Source organism: Carcharodon carcharias, chromosome 4, assembly GCF_017639515.1.
Source record: "Carcharodon carcharias isolate sCarCar2 chromosome 4, sCarCar2.pri, whole genome shotgun sequence".
Classification (NCBI taxonomy): domain Eukaryota; kingdom Metazoa; phylum Chordata; class Chondrichthyes; order Lamniformes; family Lamnidae; genus Carcharodon; species Carcharodon carcharias.
The window spans coordinates 166,321,709-166,338,604 of record NC_054470.1 but is presented as its reverse complement, the minus strand read 5'-3'; the positions used below and the strand labels follow the sequence as shown (position 1 = coordinate 166,338,604).

The 16,896-nt window shown below is 40.5% G+C and overlaps 1 protein-coding gene across 5 annotated transcripts in view; it reads left to right on the top strand.

Annotated features, from left to right (window-relative positions):
• Positions 1–16,896, top strand: part of erbin (erbb2 interacting protein) — a 313,059-nt gene that overhangs the window by 224,619 nt on the left and 71,544 nt on the right. For all 5 annotated transcript variants that reach the window (XM_041185895.1, XM_041185894.1, XM_041185891.1 and 2 more), the window contains exon 13: positions 4,912–4,981. In XM_041185895.1, coding sequence (XP_041041829.1) covers positions 4,912–4,981 — 70 coding nt within the window. The remainder of the gene's footprint in view (positions 1–4,911; positions 4,982–16,896) is intronic.

The following is a 16,896-nucleotide window of genomic DNA, read 5'->3' as shown; positions in this document are numbered from 1 at the left end:
GACCAGGTAAGGGTGGCAGATCTCCTCACCTAAAGGACATTATTGAACCAGATGGGTTTTTTGTGGCTATCGGCAATGGTTTCATGGTCATCATCAGACTTTTAATTCCAGATTTTTATTGAATTCAAATTTCACCATCTGCCATGGTGGGATTCGAACCTGGGTTCCCAGAGCATTACCCTGGGTCTCTGAAATGCTGGTCCAGTGACAATACCACTATGCCACTGCCTCCCCATTAAGCCTGTTCACTGCATTCTATCCATTAACCAATCTTCTATCCATGCTAACATAGTACCCTCAAATCCTTGAGCCCCTTTCTTGCCTACTAACCTTTTGTGTAGTACCTTATTAAATGCCTTTTGGAAATCCAGGTATACTACACTTACTGGTTCCGCTTTATCTGCCCTACTACTTGCATCCTCAAAAAACTCTAATAAATTTGTCAAACAGGATTTCCTTTTAGTAAAATTGTGTTGACTTGTTCTGATCATATTTTACTTTTCTAAGTGCATTGTTAAGATTTCCTTAATAATAGACTCCAGCATTTTTCCAATGACTGAAGTTAGGCTAACCGGCCTGTAGTTCACTGTTTTCTCAAGCCTTCCTTTCTTGAAAAGGGGTGTTACATTTCCTAACTTCCAAACTAAGGAATTTAGGGAAATCTTGTCTAACACATCCACTACTTCTGCAGCGCTCTCTTTTTGAGCCCAAGGGTGTAGGGTATCAGGTCCCAGAGCTTTGTGAGATTTCAGTCTCAAGTTTCTCCATACTTTTTGTCTGCTGATATTAATTTCCTTAATTTCCTCACTCTTTTTAGTCCCTTTGTTCCTTTCTATTTCTGGAATGCAACTTTTGTCTTCTGTGAAGACAGACACAAATGTTTGCTGAATACCTCTGCCATTTCCTCATTCCCCATGAAATCTTCCTTGTCTCTGCTTCTAAGGGACCAACTTTAGCTACTCTATCCCTTTTTGTATGCAATCTGTTTTTATATTTCTGGCTAGTTTACTCTCATATTCTATTTTTTCCCTTTTATCAACTTTTTGGTGGCTCTTTGCTGGTTTCTAAAAGAATCCCGATTCTCAGACTTGCCATCCTTAACTTCCTGAGTGAGCCACAGGGGGGCCTTTCTTTCTAAGTTTTGTTTTTCAATGAAATGTATTTTTGTTGAAAATTTTGAATTTTAAATCTTTTCCACTGTTCATTTACCTCCAGAACCTTCAGTCTATTTACCCAACTAATCTTAGCCAGTTCTCCCCTCACACCCATGTAATTGGCTTTGTTTAATTTTGTTTCTTATTTGTGATTGGAGTATGTCACTTTCAAACTTAACATGGAATTTAATGGTATTATGATCACTATTTCCCAGTAGATCTTTTACTGTGGCATTACTAATTAACCCTGCTTCATTACATAGCGCTAGATCTAAAATAGCTTTATTCTGAGTAGGTTCCATAAGGTGTTGCTCCAAGAAACTGTCGCAAAAGCATTCTACAAATCCATCTTCTGAACCACTCTTGCCAATTTGATTGCACACTCTAGATGAAGATTAAAGTCCCCCACAATTATTACATTGCCTTTGTTACAGGTGGCAATAATTTCTTGTTTAATGCTCTGCCCAATGATATATCTATTGTTACGTGGCCTATAAACTACCACCACCAGTGTTTTCTGACTCTTGCTATTCCTTAATTTCTACCCATATTAATTCTACTTCATGACCTTCTGAGGCCATATCCTTTCTCACTAATGTCCTGACGTCATCCTTTGCTATCAGGGCCGTCCCTCCTCCTTTGCCATTCTGCTTGTATTTCTGAGATATTTCCCAACTTTAATCACCTTGTAACTATGGCTCTATAAAGGTGATTAGATCTAAATCATTTACCTCTATTCATATCACTAGCTCATCTATCTTATTCAGATACTTCACGCGTTCAGATATAAATGTTTAATTTCATTACTTTACCTCTATCCCCTTCAATGACCTCAATCACTGATGTACAATTTTTTGCTGAACACTCTGGCCCTTCCTGCCCCACTCTGCTTGTCTTTACCCACATTGCTGTACTGTTCCAATGCCTTGACCTTTCTCATTGGGCTCCTAAATCTCCCTTCATCCAACACTACCCCCCACCCCCCCCTCCCCACACCTTCCAACTTCCATTAGTTTAAAGCCCTGCCCAGAGCCCTAGTTATGTGATTGGCCAGGATATTGACCCCAGCCCAGTTCAAGTGTAGCACATCCTAATGGAATAGCTCACTCTTCCCTGAGTACTGATGCCAGTGCCCCATGATTCAAAATCGCTTCTTCCCACACCACTCTTTGAGCCACACGTTTAATTCTCTAATCTGCTTGACTCTATGCCAAATGGTTTGTGGCTCAGGTAACAATCCAGTGATTATTACCTTCGATGTCCTGTGTTTTAATTTGGCCCCTAACTCCTCAAATTCTCATAGGGAGAACCAGGAATGATATTCTGTTATATCATTGGTTCCCACGTGAACCGCAACAACTGGATCCTCCCCCTCCCACTTCAAGTTCCTCTCCTCTCTTTGCACCTCTGCACTGAATTCTCACCTGAACCAAATTCTCAGCTACACACTCTGGTACAGTCTCATCTTTGTGCATCCCTTTGCTCCATACTTACAGAAACTGTTTCCACTCATAAAAGGATCGGGAACGAGAGCCATTTGGCTACCCTCTGCACTGCAACAATTCTGTGACCCACAAGCCCATCCCTTCAGGCCACATGGATTCATTTTAAAATTTAACTCGAGTTGGTACAAATTATAACAGAAGGAAGTGGGCCTAATTCGGTCCCTTCACAAAGTTGACCGGGTGCATATGTGTGATTGGGGGAAAAAGACTACAGCTTTGCTCTTGAGTGAAATTTGTTGGAAAACGTCAAGTATGCTTGTGATAGCAAAGTAGTTATTTTAGCAAAGTATTCAATGCCCAGAATCATCTAGGCGATGGTTGATGGAAAGCAGTGCTCCAGCAGTCCTTGGGTTCAGGAAACTCTGTCAAGAATAAACTGCTTATTTTTCATTCTGCTTTACTAGCTTATTAACTTTCTACTGTATTTCTATATCCTTTACTGTATTTTAAGGGAGATGGTGGCATTGTGGTAATGTCACTGGTGTAGTAATCCTGAGACCCAGGTGAATGCTCTGGGGACGTGGGTTTAAATGCTGTCATAGCAGTTGGTGTAATTTAAGTTCAATTCATAAAACCTGGAATTGAAAGCTAGTGTCAGTAATGGTGCCCATGAAACTTTCATTGAAACCCATCTGGTTCACTAATGTCCTTTAGGGAAGGAAATCTGCCATCCTTATCTGGTTTGGATTACATATGACTCCAGGTCCATAGCAATGTTGTTGACTCTTAGCTGGCCTCTGAAATGGCCTAGTTAGCCACTCAGTTCAAGGGCAAATAGGGATGGGCAACAAATGTTGGCCTTGCCAGCGACATCCACACCCCATTAAAGAATAAAAAAAGTAAAGAATTTATTAATTATGATAGATGAATAAAACCAGTCTCTCACTTCCTTCAACACCCTTATTGCTCATAGATGTTTACAGCACAGAAGCAGGCCATTCAGCCCATCATGTCCGTACCGGTCAACAAAGATCTGACTACGCTAATCCCATTTTCCAGTGCTTAGCCTATAGCCCTGGAGGCTATGGCAACTCAAGTGAATATCTAGATATTTATTAAATGTTAGAGAGTTCCTGACTCAATCACCCTTTCAGGCAGTGAGTTCCAGACTCCCACCACCCTCTGGGTGAAAAAATATCTCCTCAACTTCCCTTTTAGCCTTCTACCTCTTATCTTAAATCTATGCCCCCTGGTATTGACCACTCTACTAATGGAAAAGTGCCTTTCTATCCACCTTATTTATGTCCCTCATAATCTTATACACCTCTATCAGGTCCCGTCTCAACCTCTGCTGCTCCAAGGAAAACAGCCCCAGCCTATCCAAACTTTCCTCCCAGCTCAGATCTTCCAGCTACATTAGCTATTCAGCCAACTCGCCTTTCCTACGAACAGTTATTGCTCCAATGCTTTTAAAAAGCACATCAATGTTTTATTGACATTCATTACTGATGGCCAAGTAAGAGACTGAAACCTTACTGATTTTCGGCGCGTGCATGAGTGAATCGAAAGTTGGAAAAATCAACTATTCCAGCCTGTGATCAGAATAACTGATGGTTTGATAAGAAAGCAGCAAAATATTAATCTCTGTTTGACCAGATGATTGTCACGTGAATACTTTCTTCCTTTGTTTGCTGGGATAAAGCAGAGTACTTGTGTGAGACCCCTGCCATGACCGAACTGACTTACTAATTGTATTATTACAGAACAAAATTGCAGAGCTGCAAGTTAAAACACTAGTCATGCGAACAGCATCAGATGGTTTGTTAAATTTTGGACATCAGTTCAAGTTTCACCCAGTCCTCTGCATCCCCAAACAATGGCTATTGTCTGGATTATCAAGAGAGGACTTGTTATGTGTATGTAACAAAGTTTAGTTACTGTGCCACGTTACTTTTTCTGATCAATGCAAAGCCATCCTTGAGAGTGATTGCTTTAAGTTCCTAAACATTGTATCACTGCTCCATCTGTTGTTTCATTTCAGAACCCGAAGTGCCTTGTAATTTTTGACTAGGGTAATCTGTCACTTCTGCATATTTTTGTTGAAGTGTTTTGTTACTGACCGTTTTGACAGAACTATGTCTCTGAAGTAACTTAATAACCACTTAGTCTTATGCACCACCCACAAAAAATTGATGCCTTTGCAAGTATCAGGATGCTGTTATCTCAAAACACTTGATTCAATCTATAATTTATGTTATGAATTAAATTACAGTTTTCCTGTTAAGTGACGCAACTTAATGATGTTTCCTTAGGTTAAAGAATCTGCCATTTGGCTTCACAAAACTGCAAGAACTAACAGCGATGTGGCTGTCTGAAAACCAGGTGAGTCAGTGCACCCAATTTTTAAATTACACCCCTGGAAAATTAGAGCAGCATGTAAACTTATTTTCAGAACGTTTTCAGAGAAAGAAAGGTCAGTAGGATTTACAAGTAAAAATAGATGTGACCTGCTTCTTAAACGTGTCAACATTCTATCAGTTTTCTGGCTTGTGCCGAAAACCGCCATATTATATTTTAGATCAGCATGTTAATGAATAATAGCCATTGATATTGTCAGGATATTTTCCAGAATAATTTCGAATAGATGAAGTCTTCATTATTTTCCAGCTAGATTTTATATTCTAAGCACTATCCAAACTATCTCTCCATAATACTTGAGATGGCTCCTTTATTCTTCCTCTCCCTTGCAACACTACCCATGGGCATCCTTTAATCTTCTCTCTCAATTTCCCCTCTACTGCTCAAGGTTCCCTGGCTCTAATAGTGGATACGTATCAGCCCAGATTAGACCTTCCTTTATATCCCCTTATGCCTTCTCCAAGCTTATCTTGTCCATGAGATCCATTTCCTACTTCATTGACCCAATTCCCACCAAGCTTCTGACCATCCACCTGCCCTCCCTGGCTTCCATATTACCTAATCTTGTTAATGTTTCCTTCTCCACAGGCCCTTTCACTCACCCCTTCCCCTCAACAGAACTGCCTTTGACCCCCTCTATCCTTATCAACTACCACCAAATCTTCAACTTCCCATACCTCTCAAAGGTCTTTGAATAAGTTGAGTGTCTTTCTGCAACTCCATGGTTGAATTCCCTTCTTCGGTCAGGTTTCTACCACATCCACAACACTGACAGCCCTTATGAAAGTCACAAATGACACCCTGTGTGACTGTAATTGTGATAAACTATCCTTTCTTGACTTTTCTGCAGCCTTTGAGAAAGCTGGCCATGCTAGCCAGTACCTCTCCTCCATAGTCCAGCTGAGTGGGACTGCCCTCATTTGTTTTCATTCCTATTTATCGACACATAGCTGGCAAATCATCTACCATGACTTCTGTTCCCTGCTCCCACACTTAGCTCTGGAGTCCCCAAGGATCTATCCTTGGCCTCATTTCTCATTTAACTGCTGCCCCTTAACGACATCATGCAAAAATGTGTCACGTTCCATGTGTAGAGTCACAACAGCCACCACTCGACCCATCTACTGTCACTGATATGTTGCAATGCATTCTTGATATCCAGTATTGGTTTAGGAGAAAGTTCCTTTCATTAAATATTGACACGACTGAAAACATTGTCTTTTGCCCCCCCTTGACAAACTCAGTTCCCTAGCCATCTACTTCATTGCTCTCCCTAACCACTGCCTGTTACGTGAAACACACTGTTCACAACCTTGGCGCCTTATTTGACAGTGAACTAAGCTTCTGAGTTCACATCCTTTCTACCACCGAGACCACATACTTCCACCTCTGTACCTTCACCTGACCAAGCCTTTGTTATCTCTAGACTTGACTATTTCAATGCTGTCCTGGCCAGCCTCCCAATTTGCAACCTCCGTAAACTCAAGGTCATCCAAGACTCTGCAGCTCTATCCTCTTTCAAATCAAGTCCTATTCATCCATCACCCCTGTGCTTTTCCACCCTACACTGGTTCCTGATCTAGCACATCCTCAATTTTAAAAATTCTCAATCTCGTTTTCAAGCCTTTAAGTACCCCTGCCTTTCCCTGTTCTCTTTAATTTTATCTGGTCCTACAACTCTCCAAGATCTCTGCTTCCTTCCTATTCCAGGCTCTCGCGCATTCCTGCTTTTAATCAAGACCCTAAGCTCTGAAATCCCCTGTCTAAAAATCTCTCTCTTATTTCTCCTTTATGGTGATCCTCAAATTTAACCATTTGCACATCTATCCTAATTGCTATTTTTCTGGTTTGGTGTCAGATTTTGCTGGATAACAAAAGTACAAAGCTGCCTGTACAGCATGGTGCCCATCCATTCCTGGCACCGTTTGCTCTGCGGTTTGACTATACCCTTGACCATTTATCTAATACTCCATCATGGATGAGCTACAATTTCCTCCAGCAAAGCACATGAAATACTGAGCTGTCAATGCCCTGCCTCAATAACTGCAAACTCATAGTTGTGTCCAAATCCACTAGTAGACTCCCTCTTATCTGTAACCACGTTATTGAAACATGTAAGATTCTGAGGGGCTTGACAGGGTAGATGCTGAAAGGATGTTTTCCCTCATGGGGAAATCTAGAAGGAAGGGGCACAGTTTCGCAATATGGGCTCTCCCATTTAAGACTGAGGTGAGGAAGAGTTTCTCTCAGAAGGTAGTTAGTGTTGGGGATTCTCTACCCCAGTAAGCAGTGAGGCTGGCTAATTAAACATATTCACGGCTGAGCTATACAGATTTTTTTAACTGACAAGGGAGCCCAGGGTTACAGGGAGCAGGCAGGAAAGTGGTGTTAAGGCCATGATCAGATCAGTCATGACCTTATTGAATGGCAGAGCAGACCCAAGGGGCCGAATGGCTTATTCCTGCTCACATTTCTTATGTTCATATGTTCTCTAATCCTCAACCCCCAAGGATTCTACATTCCTGCAATTTCTTGGCTGTCTTTACATCTCCTCCTCCTTTTGCTCCACCATTGATGGCCAGACCTTCAGCTGTTGAGGTTCTGAGGTCTGGACATTCGCTCACTAAACCCCTGTGCCTCTCCACCTTCCTATTTTTGAAGACTTTTCTTCAGATCCTTTCTTTATAGCCATGCTTTTAGTCTTCTCATTTGGCTTGATATTGATTTGTGTCTAATTGCAGCTCTGTGAAATGCTTTGGAGCGTGTTTCAAAATTAGAGGACCTGTGTAAATACAGGTTGTTGTAAACTGGAAACCAGAGTCCACTAAATATGCTCTGTGAGGTCGTCTCGCATTAGCAATGGAGACTCCCACAAATTCCTTGACAGCAAACTGGAGCAGATTCTTGCATATTACCTTTGGTAGCTGTTCTACAGTTGAATTCTGGAAAATCTATTTGAGAGTAAAATGCCAGTCAGGTTCCCCATAGATATACTTGTGTACATTTTCTATGGGGACTGGGCAACATGATTATGTCAATTTTGGTTTAATTTTGGCTTTTGTTTTTTTGCAGCATTTGATTGACTTATGCCAAGCTACTGATCATTGTTGTGAAAGAATTTGAGATCTAACTTTGGCTCAATCTCTGTATTTTAAATGTTTCAAGAGTCAATATTAACCTTTGTTTCACCAAGCATGGTGGAAGCAGCCTCAATAATAACTTCCCAGTTTTAAAATTGCACAAGTATATTGCATGATTTAACATGCTATTAAAGGTTAAGATGTTCCAATTACACTTCTTATTCATTTACCTGATGTGGGCATTGCTGGCAAGGCCAACGTTTATTGACTAGGTAGCAAGGAATGCTGCCTCGAACTACTGCAGTTCGTATGGTGAAGGTACTCCCACATCGCTGTTGGGAGGAAGCTCCAGGATTTTGATCCAGTGATGACAAAGAAACAGTGTGACATGTTTCTAAGTCAGGATAGTGTGTAACTTGGAGCTGAACTTGCAGGTGGTGGTGTTCCCTTGTGCCTGCTGCCAATGCCTTTCTAGGTCATAGAGATTACAAGTTTGGAAGTTGCTGCCCAAGATGCCTCAGTGAATTGCTGCGGTGCATCTTGTGTATGGTGCACTCTCCAGCTTCAGTGTGCAGGTTGCAGAGTGATTGAATGTTTAACTTGGCAGATGAGGTCCCAATCAAGTGGCCTGTTAGTCCTGGATAACGTTGAGCTTCTTGTGTATTGTTCGAACTGTACTTATTCAGGCACATGCTGTGTATGCCATCACAACATGATTTATGCCATGTATTTGGTGAGAAGGCTTTGGGGAGTTACTTGGAGGAGTTGTGAATGGAACTGAGCATGGTGCAATCATCAGCAAAACTCCCCATTTCTGACTTTAAGATGGCCATTGAAGATGGTTGGGCCTAGGACAATGCCCTAAGGAATTTGTTCACTGATGTCCTGGGGTGCAGTCAATTAGCCTTCAACAACCATAATGCTACACTCGGTCAAATGTTGCCTTGATGCCAAGGGCAGGCGCTCTTTCACCTTACTTCTTGAATTCGCTCCTTTTTTCCATGTTAGAACCAAGGCTGTTATGAGATTTAGAGTTGAGTGGCCCTGACAAAACCCAAACTGAGCAGTGGTGAGCAGGTTATTGCTGAGTAAGTGCTGCTTGACAGCAGTGTTACTGATCCTTTTCATCACTTTACTGACGCTTAAGAGTAGATTGATGGGGCAGTAATTGGCATTTTGCAGACATTGGCAAATGTCTGTCAATCCTTGTCTCAGCAGCAATTTTAATATGCTTGGGGCTAATGTTGCAATTATTCAACTTTATTTTGAAGCAGAGAAACTCAATTTTAGCAGTTAAGGAACTTGTGCATATATACTGTGTACTCCATTTTGCTCTCATTACCTAAGGAAGGCTGTGCGAGCCTTGGCGGAAATGCAACTAAGGCTCACTAGACTGATTCTTGGTATGAGGGAATTGTCCTATGAGCAGAAATTGGGTAAATTGACCCTTTGTTTCTTGGAATTTAGAAGAATGAGTGGTGTTTTCGTTGAAACGTACAAAATTCTCATCAGGCTCTTTCGGTTAAATGTTTAGTAAGCTAGAACAAGGGGGTACAGCCTCAGAATAAGGGGTTGGCTGAAGAGAAATTTCTTGGTTCAAAGGGTTGTGAATCTGTTTTTGATTTAATACCCCAGAGGGTTGTGGATATTCAGTTGGATGTATTCAAGACAGAAGTTGATCGATTTTGAATACTAAGGAATATGAAGGGATATTTGGAAAGTATGGGAAGGCTGCTTCCTGTATGTTCACTATAAGTGAGATGCAGTGTTGTAAATACAGCAGTATTTTAAATTCTTCTAAATTTATCACAAACTTTGGATTGCAAGTGTTTTCCCACCACCCAGATTGCACAATTCTATTTTTAAAAAATATATAGATGGTTTATTCTTGGTTAGTGATCTACAAACTTTCAGATCTCAAGTCACAAATATTATACCTTTTATATAAGTTGGTGAATCTTCCAGTGAAAGGTAATTTTAATATTTGATTGTGGGTCAATTTTGTTCCTCTTTAAAGTCAATAACTTGTTCTGAGGTTTTTCAACATTCTTTGAGGTGAAATGTGATGAACCATTGTAATACAATGGCAATATTTGCTGTTTGGCATATCAAGATGCTGACTGACTTTTTCACAAACATCCAGCCCCTCAAGCCTGTTCCAAAAATTCAGCGAGATCATGATCGGTTTGTCACATTACTCCATTGACTGCCTTGATTCCAAATCCCTAAACTCTTTGGCTAGCAATAATCCATCAATCTTGGATTTAAAAATGTTAAATGATGCAGTTACTGTGGCAGAGAGTTTAACACTTCTTCTAATCTTTGTGCGAAGAAGAGTTTCCCAACTTCTCTGCTCAATGACCTGGCTTTGATTTTAAGGTTATGACCACCCTTGTCCTAGATTACCCCAGAAGAAGTTTCTCTTCCCTATTAAATCCTTGCAAAATCCTAAAAACATTAATCAAATCAAAGCATAATCTCTGTATTCCAGGAAATACAAGTCAAGTTTATGTATTCTTTCCTCATAATTTATCCATTGGACCCCTGGAAACATTCTGGTGAAGCTGCCCAGCTCTCCTTCCAAGGTCAATATGCCCTTTGGCAGGTGCCCAGAATTGTAGACAGTGCTCCAGATGTTTTCTAACCAAGGCTTTGTTTAGTTAGAATCGCACTCTCTAAATATAACATCTTGATTTTTTTTTTGTACCTGACCACGACATTTCAGTGATATGTGTACATGGACCCCTGCACCTCTTTGAACCTCTACATTTCATAGTTTTTCACCCTTTAGAAAGTGCTCTGACCTACCCTTTGGTGGTCCAAAATGGACGACCTCTGTGTTAACTGCACTGAAATCAATCTGCTATGGTTTTGCCGACTCAGCTAATCTATCAATGTCCCTTTTTTAAATTCATGCTCCCATCTACACTACACACTGTGGCATCAATCTTTGTGTCATCAGCAAGCTTAGCTATATGGCTCTGTATTGTTTTATCTAAGTCATTAATAAATATAGTGAATAGTTGAGGCCCCAGCACAGTTCTTCGTGGAAAACCATTGGTCACTTTCTTCCAGTTAGCAGGGATAATTGGTGTGTACTCTTTCTGTCTTCTACCATCTAATCAAACTCCAAATCAAATTAATGTTTTATCTTCAGCTCCATGAGCTTTAATTTAGTTAACAGCCTCTTATGTGGAACCTTGCAGAAGGCCCTCTGAAAGTTCATATAAGCTGTATCCATTGACATTCCCTTCTCTACCACTTTAGTATTTGGGTACTTTCTCAAAAAAAAGTAATTCAATTGGGTCCGTTAGACTTGACATGACCCTTTTAAAACCCTAAACAAAAATAAAAATACCTGGAAAAATTCAGCAGGTCTGACAACATCTGCGGAGAGGAACACAGTTAACGTTTCGAGTCTGTATGACTCTTCAGCAGAACTAAGGAAAAATAGAAAAGAGGTGAAATATAAGCTGGTTTGGTTTAAGGCGGGGTGGGACAAGTAGAACTGGATAGAGGGCCAGTGATAGGTGGAGATAGCCAAAAGATGTCATAGACAAAAGACAAAAAGGTGTTGAAGGTGGTGATGTTATCTAAGGAATGTGCTAATAGGTGACATTAAGGGCAGAAAGCAGGACGAGCAATGTACAGATAGCACTAGTGGGGGTGGGGTGGGGGGAAGGGATCGAAATAAGCTAAAAGGTAGAGATAAAACAATGGATGGAAATACATTTAAAATAATGGAAATAGGTGGGAAAAGAAAAATCTATATAAATTATTGGAAAAAAGGGGGTAGGGGTGGAGGAGAGAATTCATGATCTAAAATTGTTGAACTCAATATTCAGATTTTAGATCATGAATTCTCTCCTCCACCCCCACCCCCTTTCCGATCCCCCTTTTTTCCAATAATTTATATAGATTTTCATTTCCCACCTATTTCCATTATTTTTAAATGTATTTCCATCCATTGTCTTATCTCTACCTTTTAGCCTATTTCGATCCCTTCCCCCCACCCCACCCCCACTAGGGCTATCTGTACCTTGCTCGTCCTGCTTTCTACCCTTAATGATACCTATTAGCACATTCCTTAGATAATATCACCACCCTCAACACCTCTTTGTCCTTTTGCCTATGACATCTTTTGGCTATCTCCACCTATCACTGGCCCTCTATCCAGCTCTACTTGTCCCACCCCGCCTTAAATCAGCTTATATTTCACTTCCTTTCTATTTTTCCTTAGTTCTGTTGAAGAGTCTTACAGACTCGAAACGTTAACTGTGTTCCTCTCTGCAGATGCTGTCAGACCTGCTGAGTTTTTCCAGGTATTTTTATTTTTGTTTTGGATTTCCAGCATTTGCAGTTTTTTGCTTTTGCCTTTTAAAACCCTGTTGGCTTTCTCCAATCAGCTCAAATTTTTCTAAGTGCTCAGTCACTGTCCTTAATTACACATTTCAGTAATTTCCCCACAACAGATGTTTGACTAATAGGTTTATAAGTTCCTGATTTTTTTTTTTCTATCTCCATTCTTAAATAATCACAGAATCTTTGCAGTGCAGAAGGAGGCCATTCAACCCATTGAGTCTGCACTGGCTCTCTGAAAGAGCATTTACCTAGTCCCACTCCCCTGCCTTATCCCCGTAACCTTGCACATTCTTTTTTCTCATATAGCAATCCAATTCTCTTTTGAATGCCTCAATCGAACCTGCTCTCTCACGTTGCAGACTCCAACTACCCTCTGAGTCTGAGTGAAAAAACTTTTCCTCATCGCTGCTACTCCTCTAGCCAATTATTTTGAATTCATGCCCTCTAGTTCTTGATGCTCTCTTGAGTGAGAACAGTTTCTTACTATTTAACATGTCCATACGCCTCAGGATTCTGATTACCTCTATCAAGTCTCCTCTCAGCCTCTCTTTCTCCAAAGAAAACAGCCCCATTCTCTCCAATCTAGCCTCGTAACTACAGTTCTTTATCCCTGGAATCATTCTTGTGAATCTCCTCTGCACTCTTTGCAATGCCTTCACATCCTTCCTCAAGTATGGCATCCAGAGCTGGACATGGTATTCCAGAAATGGCCTAACTAGTGCCTTATACAAATTCAACATGACCTCCTTATTCTTGTACTCAGTGCCCCTATTAATAAAACCTAAGGTATTATATGCTTTATTAACTGCTCTCTTAACGTGCCCTGCCATCTTCAATGACTTAGACACCTTGGTGTACATGCGCCTCCTTTCGAGTTTCTCTCTTTATTTTATGCTGTCTGTCCATATTCTTCCTGCCAAAATGAATCACCTCATACTTCTCTAGAGGGAACTTCACTACATTGGACTTCATCTGCCAAATCCACCAACATGTCTGTCATTTTGATGTTCACAACTATCCTCATCACAGTTGACAATGTTTCCATCTTCGTATCATCTACAAATTTTGAAATCATGCCTTGAATACCACAGTTTAGGTCATTAATATACCTCAGGAAGAAACGGCCCCAACATGGACCCCTGGGGGACTCCACTACAAACCTTCCGCCAATCTGAAAAACAACCATTTATCACTACTCTGTTTCTTGTCACTCAGCCCATCTCTTATCCAAGTGCCTACTTTCCCTTTTACTCCATGAGCTAGAATTTTGCTCACAAGCCTGTCCTGCGGCTCTGTATCAAATGTCTTTTGAAAATCCATGTACACCACATCAGTAGTGTTGCTGTTATCAACCTTCTCTATTATTTCAAAAAACCCTACCCAGTTAGTTAAACATGATTTTCCCTTGAAGAATCTGTGCTGGCTTTCCTTAATTATCCTGCACTAGTCTAAGTGACTATTGATTTTTGTCCTGAGCTATGGTTTCCAGAAGTTACATTACCACTGTAGTCAAACTGACCGGTCTGTAGTTACACCCCTTTTTGAACAAGGCTGTAACATTCGCAATTCTCCAGTCCTCTGGCACCACCCCAGTGCCTAAGGAAGACTGGAAGATTATCATGAGTGCCTCTGCAATTTCCACTATCACTTCCCTCAGTACCCTTGGATGCATCTCACCTGGTGCTGTACCTTATCTTTTTTTTAATTCATTCACAGGATATGGGCTTTGCTGGCTGGGCCAGCATTTATTGCCCATCCCTAGTTGCCCTTGAGAAGGTGGTGGTGAGCTGTAAGTAATTCTAGCACCACCTTTGTGGAGCCACCTTCTTCTCAATTGTAAGTTCTTCTAGTATACCAGTTAGCTCCTCCTTCACCTCAGCCTGGGTAGTATCACCTTCCTTTGTAAAAACAGATGCAAAGTACTCCATTATTTCTTCTGCCTCCACGTGCAAGTCCCCTTTTTTTATCCCTAATCAACCCTATTCTTACTTTTACCACCCTTTTATTATTTGTGTGCTTATAGAACACCTTTTTCTGTTAGCTCTTTTCATTCTCTCTCATTTCTCCTCTCATTAGTTTTTTCACTTTCCTTCTAGTCCTTCTGTATTCAGCCTGATTCTCCATTGTATTTTCTACATGACATCTGTCATATATGCACTCCGTCCTTTTCATCTCTCCCTCTATCTCCCTCGTCATCCAGGATGCTCTGGATTTATTTGTTCTACCTTTCCCCTTCAAGGGAATATACCTCCACATTGCCTGCAATGCTGTTTCTTTGAAGGTGTCCCATTGTTTAGCCACTGTCTTTTCAGCCAGCATGTGATTCAAAGTCACTCGACTCAGATGCATTCTCATCCCATCAAAGTTGGCTTTCCCCCAATTAAGATCCTTGCACTGGATTGTTCTTTGCCCTTTTCCAAGGCCAACCTAAACCTTATGATACAATGGTCACTGTCCCCTAAATACTGTCCCACTGATATTTGATCCACTTGGGTGAAATCATTCCCCAGAACCAGGTCCAACAGTGTCTGCCCTCTCATTGAACCGGAAACATCCCTGTTGCAGAAAATTATTCTGAACACATTCTAGGAGCTCTCGCCTCTCTTGTGTCTTTGCACTATTCCTACCCCAGTCTATGTTTGGATAATTGAAGTCCCCCATTATGATTACACTATAATTCTTGCTCCTCTCTGTAATTTCTTTGCCAATTTGTTTCTCTACATCCCTTCCACTAGTTGGTGGTCTACATACTGCACCGATCAATGTTACTGCACCTTTTTGATGCACCTAATGAAGTTTCATTTGTAATTTTCTGATCTAAAGGGGACATTCCAGAAGTGAGAGCACTTAGAAAATTTATGGCTAAAGCATCTGCAACACCTACTTCCTGTAAAATGCTTGAATTTAAAATAATGCCCCCTCTAGCTTCCATGGCCATGCATGACCAGCTTAGTGCACTGCATGGCCCCTTTAAGATTGCAGCTGAGCATGTACACGTTTTAAAGGGACCGTTGCTTGTGCCTCTTTGTTGCCTGCATGGCACGTTGCTGATTTGAGTGTTTGTGCAGCTTAGAGGCCCTGGGAATTTCAATTTTTAGTGGCATTTTTTTTCAGTAAGTCTTTATTTCCAAGAGCAATATTGCCCATATCCATTCTTAAAAGGACCCCTTGATGAACCTTTTGCTTATAAATTTAAAAACTTTGTGTTCATCTTGATACCTCCCTCATGTTTCTTTTTTGTCTTCCCCTGACATTTATATCACTCCCAATCCCCTGTATATATACTATTTTTTGCACTTTTGTTTCCTCTTTCCTTTAACTTGGTTATCTTTAATATCTCTTGTCAACCATGGGTGTTTTCTTTGGTAATTTGAGCTCTTGCCCTTAATGGTATGCACTGGTCCTGTATTAAGTTAAATTCTTTCTTGAAAAACTACAGATGAGTAATGAGAAGTTATCTAGTATGAGCTTTGACTATTTTGCTGTTGTCCTTCTCTGCCTTATCTGGTTAAAATTATTTGTACCAAAATCTAGAATCTTAATAACTGTCAGATTTTTCCCTTTCACACCTAACACTGAATTTGATCATATTATGATTAGGGTTAGATAAATGTTCCATTACTATCGGGTTATGAACTACAATTGGCTCATTACTCATTACTGAGTTTTGCATGACCTACCCTCTTGTCAATCCTATGTTCCTTGTTGCTCTAAAAAAAATACTACCTTGAATTTACTCAAATTGCCTTTATGACCTGAGCTGTTCAAGTATCCAATTAAAACAACTGTGCTTTTGCTGCAAACCTCTTTGATCCTTGCATTAATACATTGTACCACTTCAATGTTTCTATCAGGTGACATCTCCCATTAGAGGTTGAAGTCCTCTCTCATTCCTCAATTCTAGCCATTGATTTGTTTTTTCTTACCTATGTCCTCGCTTGGTAATATTGTAGTGGTGTATCTAATCAATAATACTGCACCCACTCTTCCATTTTTTCATACCCTTTCCAAAGATCTTATAAACTGGAATACAGTATTCAACTCTTGTTCATGACTAGCTTTCAAACATTTCTTATTTATGGCCACCATATCATATCCTCGTAAGACTGTAAATGAGCCTCTGATTCACTCAATTTAATTCTTGTACTTTGTACGTTAGTACTTAAACTGCCCTGATGCTGTCTTTTTCACACTGCTTTATTTGACACATTTCTTTTTTGTTGCTCCTGCTCTATTTGAGTATTCTCTTCACCTGAGTTCATCTGTCTGTGAACTGAAATATGTTTTAAATTAATAATTAAACATAACTTGCTCTAGAGTCTGTGAGCTAGAAAGGACAAATTGACCAGGGTTCCTTTTTCTGATTGCGATCCAGTAAGCACTGTTGGAAGTGAACATCTGGCTGCCAAGTGACAACGTATATGAGCTCAACTATAA